The sequence below is a fragment of the Somniosus microcephalus genome, chromosome 9 (assembly GCF_052327205.1).
Source record: "Somniosus microcephalus isolate GS21.2 chromosome 9, FLI_Smic_1.0, whole genome shotgun sequence".
NCBI classification, from domain to species: domain Eukaryota; kingdom Metazoa; phylum Chordata; class Chondrichthyes; order Squaliformes; family Somniosidae; genus Somniosus; species Somniosus microcephalus.
The window spans coordinates 65,103,784-65,117,696 of record NC_140995.1 but is presented as its reverse complement, the minus strand read 5'-3'; the positions used below and the strand labels follow the sequence as shown (position 1 = coordinate 65,117,696).

The window sequence follows — 13,913 nt, the reverse complement described above, 5'->3', positions numbered from 1 at the left end:
CTGGCATCTAACCAACAATGTGGAAAACTGCCCAGGTGTGTCCTGTTCACAAAAAGTAGGACAAATATATCCGGCCAATTATCATCTCATCAGTCTACTCTCAATCATCAGCAAAGTGATGGAAGGTGTCGTCGACAGTGCTATCAAGCGGCACTTACCAATGCTCAGTTTGGTTTCCACCAGGTCCACTCAGCTCCAGATCTCATTACAGCCTTGGCCTAAACATGGACAAAGGAGCTGAATTCCAGAGGTGAGGCGAGTGTGACTGCCCTTGACATCAAGGCAACATTTGACCAAGGGTGGCATCAAGGAGCCCTAGTAAAACTGAAGTCAATGGGAATCGGAGGGGAAAACTCTCCACTGGCTGGAGTCATACCTAGCACAAAGGAAGATGGTTGTAGTTGTTGGAGGTCAATTATCTCAACCCCAGAACATCACTGCAGGAGTTCCTCAGGGCAGTGTCCTGGGCCCAACCATCTTCAGCTGCTTCATCAATGACCTTCCCTCCATCATAAGGTCAGAAGTGGGGATGTTCGCTGATGATTGCAGTGTGCAGTTCCATTCACAACTCCTCAGATAATGAAGCAGTCGATGCCCGAATGCAGCAAGACCTGGATGACATTCAGGCTTGGGCTGCTAAGTGGCAAGTAACATTCGCGCCACAGAAGTGTCAGGCAATGACTATCTCCAACAAGCGAGAGTCTAATCACCGCCCCATGACATTCAATGGCATTACCATCGCCGAATCCCCCACCATCAATATCCTGGGGGTCACCATTGACCAGAAACTTAACTGGACCAGCCACATAAAGAGCAGGTCAGAGGCTGGGTATTCTGCAGTGAATGTCTCACCTCCTGACTCCCCAAAGCCTTTCCACCATCTACAAGGCACAAATCAGGAGTGTGATGGAATACTCTCCACATGCCTGGATGAGAGCAGTTCCAGCAACACTCAAGAAGTTCGACACCATCCAGGACAAAGCTGCTCATTTGATTAGCACCTCATCCACTACCTTAAACATTCACTCCTTCCACCACCGGTGCACCTAGGCTGCAGTGTGTACCATCTACAAGATGTACTGCAGCAACTCGCCAAGGCTTCACCTCCCAAACCCGCGACCTCTACCACCTAGAAGGACAAGGACAGCAGGCACATGGGAACACCACCACCTCCAAGTTCACCTCCAAGTTACGCACCATCCTGACTTGGAAATATAGTGCTGTTCCTTCATCGTCGCCTGGTCAAAATCCTGGAACTCCCTCACTAACGGCACTATGGCGGTCCTTTCACCTCACGGACTGCAGCACCACCACCTGCTCAAGGGCAATTAGGGATGGGCAATAAATGCTGGCCTTGCCAGCGACACCCACACCCCAGGAATGAATAAAAAAAATACTCCTTGTCCCTCCAATCGGTGAAATGCCACCATATTGCCATTTCTCATAGGAAAACAAAACATTTAAAATGACTTTTTCTCCCAAGAAATTCTTTTAATTGTATTTCTAGGCCTTACCTGTCATGCGTTAGCTGTTGAACAAGTTCTTGCCAGTGTCTGCTAGCACTTAAATCTACCTTGTACATTCCCCTGATGTGCTGAATCACTTTCTTCCTCTGCATGCCCTGCTGCAGTGAGATATTCTGAGTGATTTCAGCAGCTATTTTGGAAATATCTTTTGATTTCAAATCCAGTCGTTGAAGGAGGCTGAAAAAGAGAGAAAAAAATCCTTACAAGCTGGAGGAAAATTACTTTATGTATACAAGAGTTTAAAAAAAATCAAATTTCCCCCCTTTCTCCTAAAGGCTTTGGCTCATATTGAATACAGTTCCATGAGCACTGGCAGCCTTCCAATATTGCATTCAAGCGAATAATCACCATTTATGATCTTAGATAATTAATGGCAACAGGCTATTTGACCATGAAGTGCATCCCTGCTGAGCCTGATCCAGTTTTCACCTAGCATCCATATATGTACACTTTTCAGCAGGTGTCAGTCGACAGTGATCATGAGCCTAATTCCATTTCCCTGCTTTTTCCTCACCCCTTAATAATTTTCAAGTGTAATTCCCTCTTAAATAGCTACTTGTCATGTGTCTCTATTCTACTAACCTCCCCCATTTTGCTTTTAGTACTAATCCTAATCCATCTTGGTACTGATGCACTAACCACTTATTACCCTATAAAAACCCTGACTGAATGTTATTAAACTTCATTTACACTTCTATTAAATTTCCCCTTATCCTCTCTGCTCCAGTGGATACAGCCAAAGTTTTTCGAGAATCCCATCAGAACTATACGCACTCAACCCTGACATCATCTGAATGAATACATTTTGCATCCTTTCCATTACACCCGATATCCCTTCTATAATGGGGTGTCCAAAACTGCACACAAACTCCAGCTGTGGCCTAACTGAAGTCTTCAACAGAATCATCATCACCCCTTGCTTTTCTATTCAGCTCCTCTAGAAATAGAAACCAAAATCCATTAACCATTTTATGTCTTTTCTACATGGGATCCTGATTTTAAAGATCTGTATATCTGCTTCTCCACTCCATTGGTGATTTTACTGTTTAGGATATATTTCCACTCCCCTTTTTTCCACAAAATATACTGCTTTACATGAATTTACATTCAACTGCATTTTCCACGTACCTGCCCACTTCTCCAAGCTGTCCACGTCCTGCCATTACCCACATTTTCCCTCAGTTTGCCATGCTGTCGAATTTGCTACCATCATTCCCTCTATTCCCACCTCCAATGTGCGGCCGTTACCGGTGATATCCTGCAAAAATTCCCCAAGCCCTTTTCTAGCCTCAGTAAGCAAATTAATTTTGAGGTATCTTTGTTACGGTTACTTCTGGCTGCATTTCCTCTCCCCAACATCTATCTGAGGCCGAACCACAGTGTTTGCAACCTTGGTGTCATATGCGACCCTGAAAATGAGCTTCCGAAAACATATCCGCTGCATAACTAAGACCGCCTGTTTCCACTTCCACCCCTGCCTCAGCTCATCCGCGCCTTTGTTACCTCTAGACTTGACTATTCCAACGCACTCCTGGCTGGCCTCCCATGTTCTACCCAACGTAAACTTGAGGTCATCCAAAACACGGCTGCTCGTATCCTAACTCACACCAAGTCCAGTTCACCCATCACCCCTGTGCTCGCTGACCTACACTGGCTCCCAGTTAAGCAACGCCTCAATTTCAAAATTCTCATCCTTGTTTTCAAATCCCTCCATGGCCTCGCACCTCCCTATCTCTAATCACCACCCCCCGCCCCCCACAAGATATCTGCACTCCTTAATTCTGCCCTCTTGAGTATCCCTGATTAAAATTGCCCAACCATTGGTGGCCATGCCTTCTGTTGCCTAGGCCCTAAGCTCTGGAATTCCCTCTCTACCACTCTTTCCTCCTTTAAGATGCTCCTTAAAACCTACCTCTTTGACCAAGCTTTTGGTCATCTGCCCTAATTTCTCGTTATACGGCTCAGTGTCAACTTTTTTGTCTTATAATACTCCTGTGAAGCGCCTTGGGACGTTTTACTGTGTTAAAGGTGCTATATAAATACAAGTTGTTGTTGTTATATATCACTGAATACAGTATTGAAACCAGTTATACAATCCAAATGCTCCATTACCCACTGCAAGGAGTCTGAATTAATAAGGTCACAAGCCAGTCTGTGATCACACGGAACTATTTTCAAAAATATGGAACGGATCAAAACCTAAAAGCAGTAGCACCTCAACCAAAAATGGTAAGACTTGTGAATTTGCACAAGATTCTGAAACAAAACATTTCTGCAATACAGAACAGATACAGTAACAATCAGTTACTGTGTGTTGCTGTACCAATTCTAGGCCACTAAGTAATGTGCATGGATACACCGCACAATTCCTAGCTGGGTCATCAAGTCACTGGTCTTGTAAACGGAAAGAAAGACTGGAGGGCGAGACAATCAGCAATGTGTCCAATGGCTCCCACATCCCTGGACCTCTCCTGTTTATCTTCCAGATGCTACACCTTGGCAACAACTTCAAACACTGCCTCAGCTTCAACATGCATGCCAATGACACATCTCTGGCACTACCATTGGCTCCAAGATTGTTCACATACTCCGCTAGCTCCTGGCCCCCAGCTCATTGCCTTCAAGCTTATTTTTAAATCCTTCCGAAGTCTCATCTCAAACTTGATTTGAGTAATCTTCAAAAATAACAACAGAAAATGCTGGAAAAACTCAGCAGGTCAGGCAACATCCGTGGAAAGAAATTTGAGTTGACGTTTCGGGTCGAACCCTTCTTCAAAACTGGAAAGAAATTAGATCGAAGGCAGGGCTGCGATCGGACAAAAGAAGTGAAAGAAACAAAAGAGCTAGACGAGATGGTAATAGGCTGAGATTAGGTGTAAAGTGTACTGGCAGGGCAAGAGATAGTTGCCAGGTGTGAGAGAGAAACAAAAGGAAAGGGGGGGAAGGAGTGGAAAAATTACAAGAAAAAATGTGTAATAGGGGCCGAGGTTATGATCTGAAATTGTTGAACTCGATATTGAGTCCAGAAGACTGCAGAGTGCCTAATCGGAAGATGAGGTGCTGTTCCTCGAGTTTACGTTGAGCTTCCGTGGAACAATACAAGAGGCCAAGGACGGTGAGGTCCGAGTGGGAATGGGGCGGTGAATTAAAATGACAGGCGACCGGAAGCTCAGGGTCACCCTTACAGACTGAACGGAGGTGTTCCGCAAAGCGGTCACCCAATCTGCGTTTGGTCTCCCCAATGTAGAGGAGACCGCATCGTGAGCAGCAAATACAGTATACTAGATTGCAAGAAGTACAAGTAAATCTTCTCTAGCTGTAAGTCTCAGCCTGCCCTTCCAGTCCTTGAGTTTTGGTTTACTGCTGGTCTCCACACTCTCCACTCCACGATCAAACACTATTCACTCAGGCACTAAGCAAAGCTATTTAGAGCCCTCGCCCTCAATCTCTTTGCTTCACAGACTTTCCTAGTTCCTTCAGAAAATCCTTAAAAAACTTGCTAGTGTGTATCTGGTTGCCCCTCAAATCTCTTCCACCTCTCCCATTATAAAGCTCCGAAATGCTCCTCCACTTGAGAGGAGCTTTAAAAATGCACGTTGCGGTTGTCAGTATTCAGGTGAAATGTTGTCACTATGTAAGAAGTGCTGTGGTATAACTGAGTTCTTCAGTAGATTGTTTGAAAGTAACACTGCCATTTTCAATTGTCATCACCAGGGATGAGGGTTATACTTGCACTTAAAATTTTTTTTTTTATTTATCCTTATTTTATTGCTGTTCTTGGACCTGGCGGATGACCAACAAGGCAGAGAGGTGGCTTAAACCCCAACTATTATCAATACAGCTGTGCATTAGCGGCTAGGGGTGAGTTCACAATAGCAGCCTTTGTGAAAACTATCCTGTTGATTCTTCCCCCTCCCCCATGCTATCTCTTGGGTCAGCACCTGAGCAGAACCTGCTCCATGGCACTGTGGGTTAGTGCCCAATGTGCATCCCAGCCAATGCTACTTTACCTCTGCTGAGAAGTCGCCATTTTCTTTTCCCAGGCAGCTTTATTTGCATTTTCCTCATTTGCATATTTGGTTTGCTCCTAAAGGACATAAATACATATTATTCACATTCAAAGTTAGTTTGCATTTTTCCAATTCATTCAATTAAAAAAGAAACACCGACTTTGAAACTATTACATTCCTAGGCCTACATGTGCAGATTCAAGGCTTTCCTATTTGTGTCACATACCACTTTCAGTGATATAAATCTACCTTTAAAATAAAATGTTGTTCTTCCAACTGAAGGTGCACATTGAACAACATTGGTGGTTCTTTGAAATGTTAAAGATAAAATAAAGCTTGAATGGAACGACTCATTTTGTGGGAAATTTTGTTCAAAACATTTTTTTTTGCCAATTTTCTCTCCTCCTCTCCTGAAGACACTGACCCTTTGTTGGAGTAAAGATCTTCTCCAGTATCTTACCTAAGTGGCCATTGTTCCATGGACAGTGAGCTCTGGCTGGTCAGTTGACCGTAGGATGCATCACAGCCAAGATTGATCTCATCTTCATCTAATATCCACACATGCACTCTTTCTAGTAGGTACCATTAGATACCTCCACTCCCATTTTCTCCAGGACAGCAGGTACTGGTAATGGAGGATGGCTGCACCAGAGGCACTGGGAGTGGAGGAGGTATGGGCTGGTGCTTGGGATGGGCATCCCCCAGTGATACACAGCTGGCAGGGTGGTCTGTGCCTCTGAGATCTACCCACTTTTCACTGTCACATTCCCAGGCCATGGCAACCCTCTCCACTTTGCCAGATTTTTCATGCTTCCCTCCCCCTCTGCTATCCTGCTGTACGAAAGACTGATATTTAGAGGTCCTTAGTAGATGAGAATCATATATATATAAATTTAAATGCAGCCACTGACCAACTAATCTTACTCATAATTCCTTGTGGGTATGGAAATATTAAGGCTTGTTCAAAATGTAGCTGCAAGGACAGTCAGAAGCAGTTTTGACTAAGCTCTGATAACAAACAGCCACAGACTGCGAGTGAAGGTTAAATTGTTAAGTAACGTATTATAACGCTAAGCTTAATTAGAGTTCGTTTAACACTGCTTGTACCAGGGAAGCTAGAAATGAGAGAGATAAGGTAAATTCCAATGGGGTGAAGAACGTATAAACAAGATAACGATGAACAAGGTAGAGTTGTTGGAAAAATACTGAGACCAGGCGGGGCCAAGATGCTAACCTTAGTCTGAGTGACAATGGTATTTTGACCATTAGAACCAATTAAAAAAGGTGATTTTGTTAAAGACCATGGGGCAGAAATTCGGGTCTCCACGGGTGAGTACGTACGGGGTACTCACCCATAGGCCCAATGGAAGTGCCGGTTTCCTGCATGCACTGCGCATGCGCGGGAAACCGGCACTTCCGCTCCCCTGAAAGCAGGGGTTCAGAGGTCAAACGCGTGTGCGGGTGAGGCTGCGCGTGCACATCGAACTTGCGGTTTTTTTTTTTTATACAGGGTAAGTCTGCAGAAGTTACACATTTAAAAAGCAGGCGTAAGGCCTGCTTTTTACAAGATAAGTGGTGAATTAATTAAAATTAAAACATTTTTTCCCACGTTTATTATTTTTAAATACTTTAAAAGGTAAGTTTATTTTTAGCCCCGTTAGAAAATAAAATTATTTTTTTCAAAAATTTAAATTATTGTTTAAAATAGTTATTTCATGTAATTTATAGTTTATTTAAAAAATGTGATTAAAAAAAAAAAATTTATTTGAAGATTTAGTGATGTTTTGGGGCCGTAGTATTTCTAAGTTTTGACAGCACTTCCTGTCAAACTTATGAATGGAGCATTCCCTGCTCCGATTGGCTCTCCATGGCCCACATGATCCCAGGGGACGCATCGAACTAACTGCGCCCCTGGGATATGCAAGCACTGCGCGGCGGCAGCTGGAGCAGGCCCAGGATCGGAATTCCACGGGGGCCCACAGCTCAACGGCCGGCGCACAAGGTAAGTGCAGATCGGGGGCTTACACCCGCGGGAAGCCCCCGACCCGAATTTCTGGGCCCATATATGGACACTGGCCAAACAAACTTTTGATAAGAAAAGGGTTAAAACCTCGATACTCAAAGAACAACTTCACACAGACCTACTGCGAGAACAAAGGAACAGACTGAAGACGACATCACCTGTGTCCGTGAGGCTCCAGAGACCAAGGGCTGCGAGCTACTCGTTGAACTATCGCCTATTGTTAAGTATATTACTCTGTAAGCTTAATAAATCTTCATCTATTGCTCAAACATACTGGCTGCTGTCTATTTGTGTCTTGTCCAAGAACTCTGAGAAATCATTAAGATCTTACACTGCTGTAACCATTTACACCTCCTCTGGACCCATCTTTTGTTTCTTTACTTGTCCTATTATCACCGCCTTGCATTAACATCCCTTTTGACATTGAATCACTGCGGCCCTCCACCCTATCACAGACCTTTCCCTCTTGTTCTTTTCTTGCCCCTTTCCCAGGCTCTGTACTTGCAGAGGACGATATTCTTATTACTTGCAACTTCTCTCAAAACAATTTTATTTGAATGTTTTTATACCATCAATGTCAAATATTTAATTCAATGCTGTGCTTCCATGTGATTGTTCATTACCAATACCCCCACACAGGTTATTTCATCACTGGACTAAACAGCTTTCATATATTATTACACACAATCGAGGACTGATTTTATAAGGAGTTTGGTTTGCAGCTAGAAATAAATGGGTTGGATTTTCCAGGAGGTTAGCAGGCGTGATCAGTGGCGGGTCGGGTGGGAAAGTGATTTTTTTTCCCCCAGTGGGTCGGGACCCTGCTGTGAACCCGCCACCATGCACCTTTCCCCGATGTCTGGTTTGTCAGCGCTGAGCAGACCCGACATGCAGCGGCGGGTTTACAGCAGGGGACCCAATTCAGGTAATTAGTGGCTTGTTTAGCGCCACGTAAGAATGAATTTCAGCTCACCTTCTGCATTTGACAGCTTGCCCACGGGGTCCACGCTGGTTGTGGACCACGTCTGTGAAGCTAAGGCGGAACTTCAGTGGCCATTGAATCAGCTGTTGAGTTGACAGCTTCAAGTGTACAGTAAAAGCTCCCACCTTAAGAGATATCTTCCCTCAGCCACAAACTCTTCCTCACTGCATTTCCACAACAGATTCACCATGCTGCAAGTCTTTACACAAGTCTCCATCCAGTCTGGACCTCATTACCTCTCTCACCATTGGCAGATCGCTTCTGTCATCTCTACTTCACCTGCCAACTATTCCATCAGCATGGGTGCCCTTTGTACTCTCTCACCTTGGTCCTCAGAATTCCACCACGATCAGCCCCAACACCAACACCACAAACCTTCTCCGCAATCACCTGATGCTGCACAGGACAAAGAGCATCAGCACCCAACCACATTGCTGCCTGGTAGGCCAGGGATGGCCTCATCATAGCCAGTTTTACTTCGCTTGACACTGTACACCACATGGTTGGCACCACCCCACACCAACACCATAAAGCATCCCTACAATGCCCAAGCCATTCCTTTCACATTCATGACCATTGCAGGGGGTACCGTTATGTCTCACCATTCACTGCAACTCACGAAGCCACTTCCAAAAGTGCATGCAAATCTGTCCAAGAACGCAAAGTGTTGAAAATAAAGGTTTTAATGTTTGACACCACATTAACAGAAACTTTACATGAACATTGCATAAAACAACCAAGTGCCTACCCTTGTGTGCTGTTAGTTTGATTGCACTAGGATGAGGGGGGAGTGCGAGAGGTGGCTAGTGAGGTGGGGATGTGATAATGTAGATAGACGGATTGGTGGAGGTGCAAGGTAAGTTGGTGTGAGTCAGGATGAGCAGGAGTAAACATAGAAACATAGAAGCAGGAGTAAGCCATTTGGCCCCTCGAGCCTGTTCCGCCATTTAATGAGATCATGGCTGATCATCCAAATTCAGTACCCTGTCCCTGCCTTCTCCCCAGATCCCTTGATCCCTTTAGCCTTAAGAAATATATCTAATTCCTTCTTGAATATATTTAATGAATTGGCCTCAACTGCCTTGTGTGGTAGAGAATTCCACAGGTTCACCACTCTCTGGGTGAAGAAATTCCTCCTCATCTCTGTCCTAAATGGCTTACCCCTTATCCTTAGACTGTGACCCCTGGTTCTGGACTCCCCCGCCATCGGGAACATCCTTCCTGCATCTAGTCTGTCTAGTCCTGTTAGAATTTTATAAGTTTCAATGAGATCCCCTCATTCTTCTAAACTCTAGCGAATATAAGCCTAATCGACTCAATCTCTCCTCATACGTCATTCCTGCCATCTCAGGTATCAGTCTGGTGAATCTTCGCTGCACTCTCTCCATGGCAAGAACATCCTTCCTCAGATAAGGCGACCAAAACTGCACACAATACTCAAGGTGTGGTCTCACCAAGGCCCTGTACAACTGCAGCAAGACATCCCTGTTCCTGTACTCAAGTAGGGTAGGGAAGGCAGAGTGATGGAGATGTGATGAGAGGAACAGCAGGATGAGGTTGAGTGCGGCTTTGTACTAACATTTTGTGATCTACTGAGATCATTGGAACGTTTGCGGCACTGCACCCAGGTCCTCCTGACCATATCCCTGTTTGTGCCCTCCTGTGCAATGTGCAACCAGGCTGTGTTGATCTCCTGGGGAGGTCTCTTCTGCCCATGGGAAGGGAAGAAGACCTCCCTGCGTGCTGTGGAGGGAGTCATGGGAGAGCCTGGGTGCAGCCCTGCACCTCTGTGCAGTGCTTGTCAGTATTTGCAGCACCTGAATGCTGTAGAACACTGAAAGCACAAATGTCAAAATAAAGTTGGCCATGGTCCCTTTAAGGAAACCGGCTGATGACGCATCATCAAATGAAGTCACCAAACCCGATTCCTCTAATTGGCCGGCAAACATGCTGGGCGGGTTTAACAAGCCCAATCTAAGGAAATTCATTTCAGAGGCCTGGATGGAGACAGCAGCGGGGTCGGGACACGCCACTGACGTCGCTCACCATGGACCTGCCGTGGTCAGCAAATTCGCGGCCATTGAGTCTGCATTGTGAATGTGCATACACCTTTTAAAATCGCTCGTCTTCTTTTTATTCAAAATTGGTTATAAACGAAAGTCAACTTTGCTTCAGGTCTGTCTGACTATTGACACCATACCTCTTTGATGGCTTTAATGAGATCTGGTTTGGGTGGAGCACTAGGAGGAATACACTTGTATCCACAAAGCTTTAAAGAGTTGAAGAAGTTCCCTGCTGCAGATTGCTGTTCCTTGGACAAGGCTTCCATGTGGTCATGCATTAATTCGTACAGATACAATGCCAGCTTGGGTCCATGCTGTGGGTAAACAGAACCGGCAGAGGCTCACCATTAAAAGCTGCTTTAAATGAGCTACTTTATCCCAACAAAGAGATTCTTTAAAGTTTTCTTTCAGTATGTAATATATTTAGACAATTTTCAAATATCAATGTACTGCAGAGGAGTTGTGTTAAAGAATATAAACATTTACCTTCCAAAAACCTACTGAAAGCATAGTCGCAAAATTATTAGTTCATAATTTTTCTTCAAATTATATAAAAAGAGTACAATAATATTACAGTTTACTTGACATGCTTCAGAACAACTTTCTGCATATACCTGGCAGGCTTTCTTGGCAACGGTCTTACCTCCAGAGGTTGACCAAGACATTCTCGCAGAATCTCCTGATGGCTTGGTTCATAAACGATCTCTAAAGCCATTTTCCTCTCTTCTAGTGGGCGGGCAGGGCACAGAACGTGAACAAGCAATCGACCCAACTGGGACCGGAATGTCTCTCTGCAGGACCAAAGCATGCGCTTCCACTGCTGCCGTGGGGGGCTATTTCTACCAGTTCCCTAAACCAATACATATACATCAATCAGTCAGTAATCAAGACAATGATGAACTTCCAAGGAGCCTGAAGAACAAGTCTTAAAATGCTGGAGTAATCTTCACATTGTGAAGTTTGTGTGTTGAAGGCAAACTCAGCAGATTTCCTACTGTCTAATGCATGTTCCTCCAACCCAGGCTCATAAAATACTGGTTAACTCTTGGTTTAAACTTCTGTGTACCAGACACGAGTTCTGTGCGACAACATCTAGTGACCACAGGGATTATTATCCCCAGGCTATCTCACCAACATTAACAATGTTATTGATGAAGACAAGAAACAGAATTGGATCAAGCAAGCTTTCCCATGGGATTCCTTCATTTGTGTGATTTGTCATGGGCTCATGTTTGTATCCTTTGAGGAAGTCCTTTGAGGAAGTCCTATATACAATGTGCCAACTCATCAGACACACAACAGGACAGTTTGTCAATGAGGTGGGGATATGATACCCTATCAGCGCTGCGAGTAATATCGAGGACCACTCCTCTAACTTCAGGTTTGGGCATTAGGAGAATTTCTGCACATCTGATGTTTGACCAAAACAATTTTATTTTCCAAAACAATTAATAGCTAGGAAATGTTGTTCACCAGTAGCAATAACATTTTCCCCCAACCAACAATGAAGCTTCACCACCAGTGCCTGAATATGCTTACACAGGGTACTATTTGAGAATATGAAGAGACCAGAGAACAAAGTGCGAGCTTGCTCGCACATCGTGAGAGCCAACTCAGTACACTCCCTGCACAAGCATACAACCTCCAGTTTCTCATTTCCTACTGGTCCAATGGCATAATCTGGCATAATCTGGAATTGGTATCTGAATTTGTGGGTGCAGGATAGAGCAATGATAATTAAATACAAGTCTGTCAAGATGGAAAGATTCACAAAACTGGGAGGAGCAAAAAATAATGTGCTGCATTTAATTGGCAGCACGCTCAATTCATCTTAAGTAAATAGAAATTGAAAACCCCGAATCATTTTCTATGTATAATCATTACATTCACTGCTGTTAACAGAATAATTTTAATTGGACATTCCTGTTATGTTAATTGGATACTACATTTAAACATGTTTACAAACAATAGTGGACACCATTCCTGTATAAACTGTACAACTTCCATTATTTTTCAATGAATTAAAATTTAAAAAGAAATACAAAACAAATCACCTTTTGCAAAGCTTTCCAGTGAGACTGCAACAGAAATATTGTAATATTTTATTCTGAATTCCAAGTACTTCTTAAAATATGGCAAACTGATTACTGACCTTGCCAACCTACACTGGCTCCCAGGTCTGACAAGGATTTCTGAAGCATTGTCCTTTTCTATAAATCCTTCCATGGCCTAGCATCACCCTATTGCTGCAAACATTTCCAGCCCTGGGTCCTCTCCTGAACCATGTGTTCCTCTGATTCTGGCCTTCTGTACTTCTCCCCCCACCCCCTTTCCTTCACCCAACCACTGCTGGCACACCTTTCAGTTGTCTCGCTTCTGCTCTCTGGAACTCTCTCCCTCTCCCTATCTACCGCTGTCGTCTCCTTTAAAAATCTCCTCAAAACCCATCCCTTTGGCCAAGTCATTCCTCCTAATTTCTCCCTTTCTGGCTCAGCATCTATTTTCCTTATCCCTTAAGTTTTTCCTTTTATATTTTACAAATCCGACAGCCTTAATTGCAATACAATACAAATATTATCTGCAATATTAATTCCTCCCAGCTTCAACATCACTAATGTTAAAACAATCCTACCAGAAATAACTATTAAATACCTTACAAGAATTAAGAATTTCTTAGCGAGGTTAGAATGTGTAGCCAACCAGGACCTTAAACCTTTGAGCTCCGTTGAATGCCAAGCAGTACAAATGGTCAGTCCACAAATAACATTTTGATGATTACATGCAGCCATACTCACCAAGGATATTTTAATCCCTTCAACCATCAGTTTTAGCATTTCTTGTTGAAAAGTTTTCACATTGTTGCTGGGTAGCACTGATGCACCTTCCTCAGAGCCTTCACCTGATGGGGTCGGTACTTTGTTATGATGTGGATATTCGGACGTGCTCAATAAATCCAGAAAGTCAGGGTCAAGATCTAAACAAGCACATGAATGTCACAATATAGCACAAACGTTAGGCACTTAAAAAAAAAAAAATTCACAACTAAAAAAGTAAAAGGTGAATAGACCCACACAAAGGTGGGGCAAAATATCAATTAGTGCAGTGGAATTGCAGTTTTTCATTGCCTTAGTACTTAAACAACGCAGGTAAAGTGCTGTCCAATTAATGCACTGCATGTTTCCCAATTGATTTTTTTCACAAAAATGTAAGCCATGTCATTCTAAATGAATCTGTTGGGACAAAAACACTTTTCTGAGACTTTAAGCACATAAGAGAAGTCTGGGCTAAGAAAAGTCCACTTAGCCCATC

The 13,913-nt window shown here is 43.8% G+C and overlaps 1 protein-coding gene across 6 annotated transcripts in view; it reads right to left on the bottom strand.

Annotated features, from left to right (window-relative positions):
- Positions 1–13,913, bottom strand: part of lyst (lysosomal trafficking regulator) — a 429,684-nt gene that overhangs the window by 72,015 nt on the left and 343,756 nt on the right. For all 6 annotated transcript variants that reach the window (XM_085996691.1, XM_085996696.1, XM_085996697.1 and 3 more), the window contains 5 exons: positions 13,400–13,578; positions 11,248–11,454; positions 10,742–10,918; positions 5,537–5,613; positions 1,515–1,703 (listed from right to left, as the gene is read on the bottom strand). In XM_085996691.1, coding sequence (XP_085852817.1) covers positions 1,515–1,703; positions 5,537–5,613; positions 10,742–10,918; positions 11,248–11,454; positions 13,400–13,578 — 829 coding nt within the window. The remainder of the gene's footprint in view (positions 1–1,514; positions 1,704–5,536; positions 5,614–10,741; positions 10,919–11,247; positions 11,455–13,399; positions 13,579–13,913) is intronic.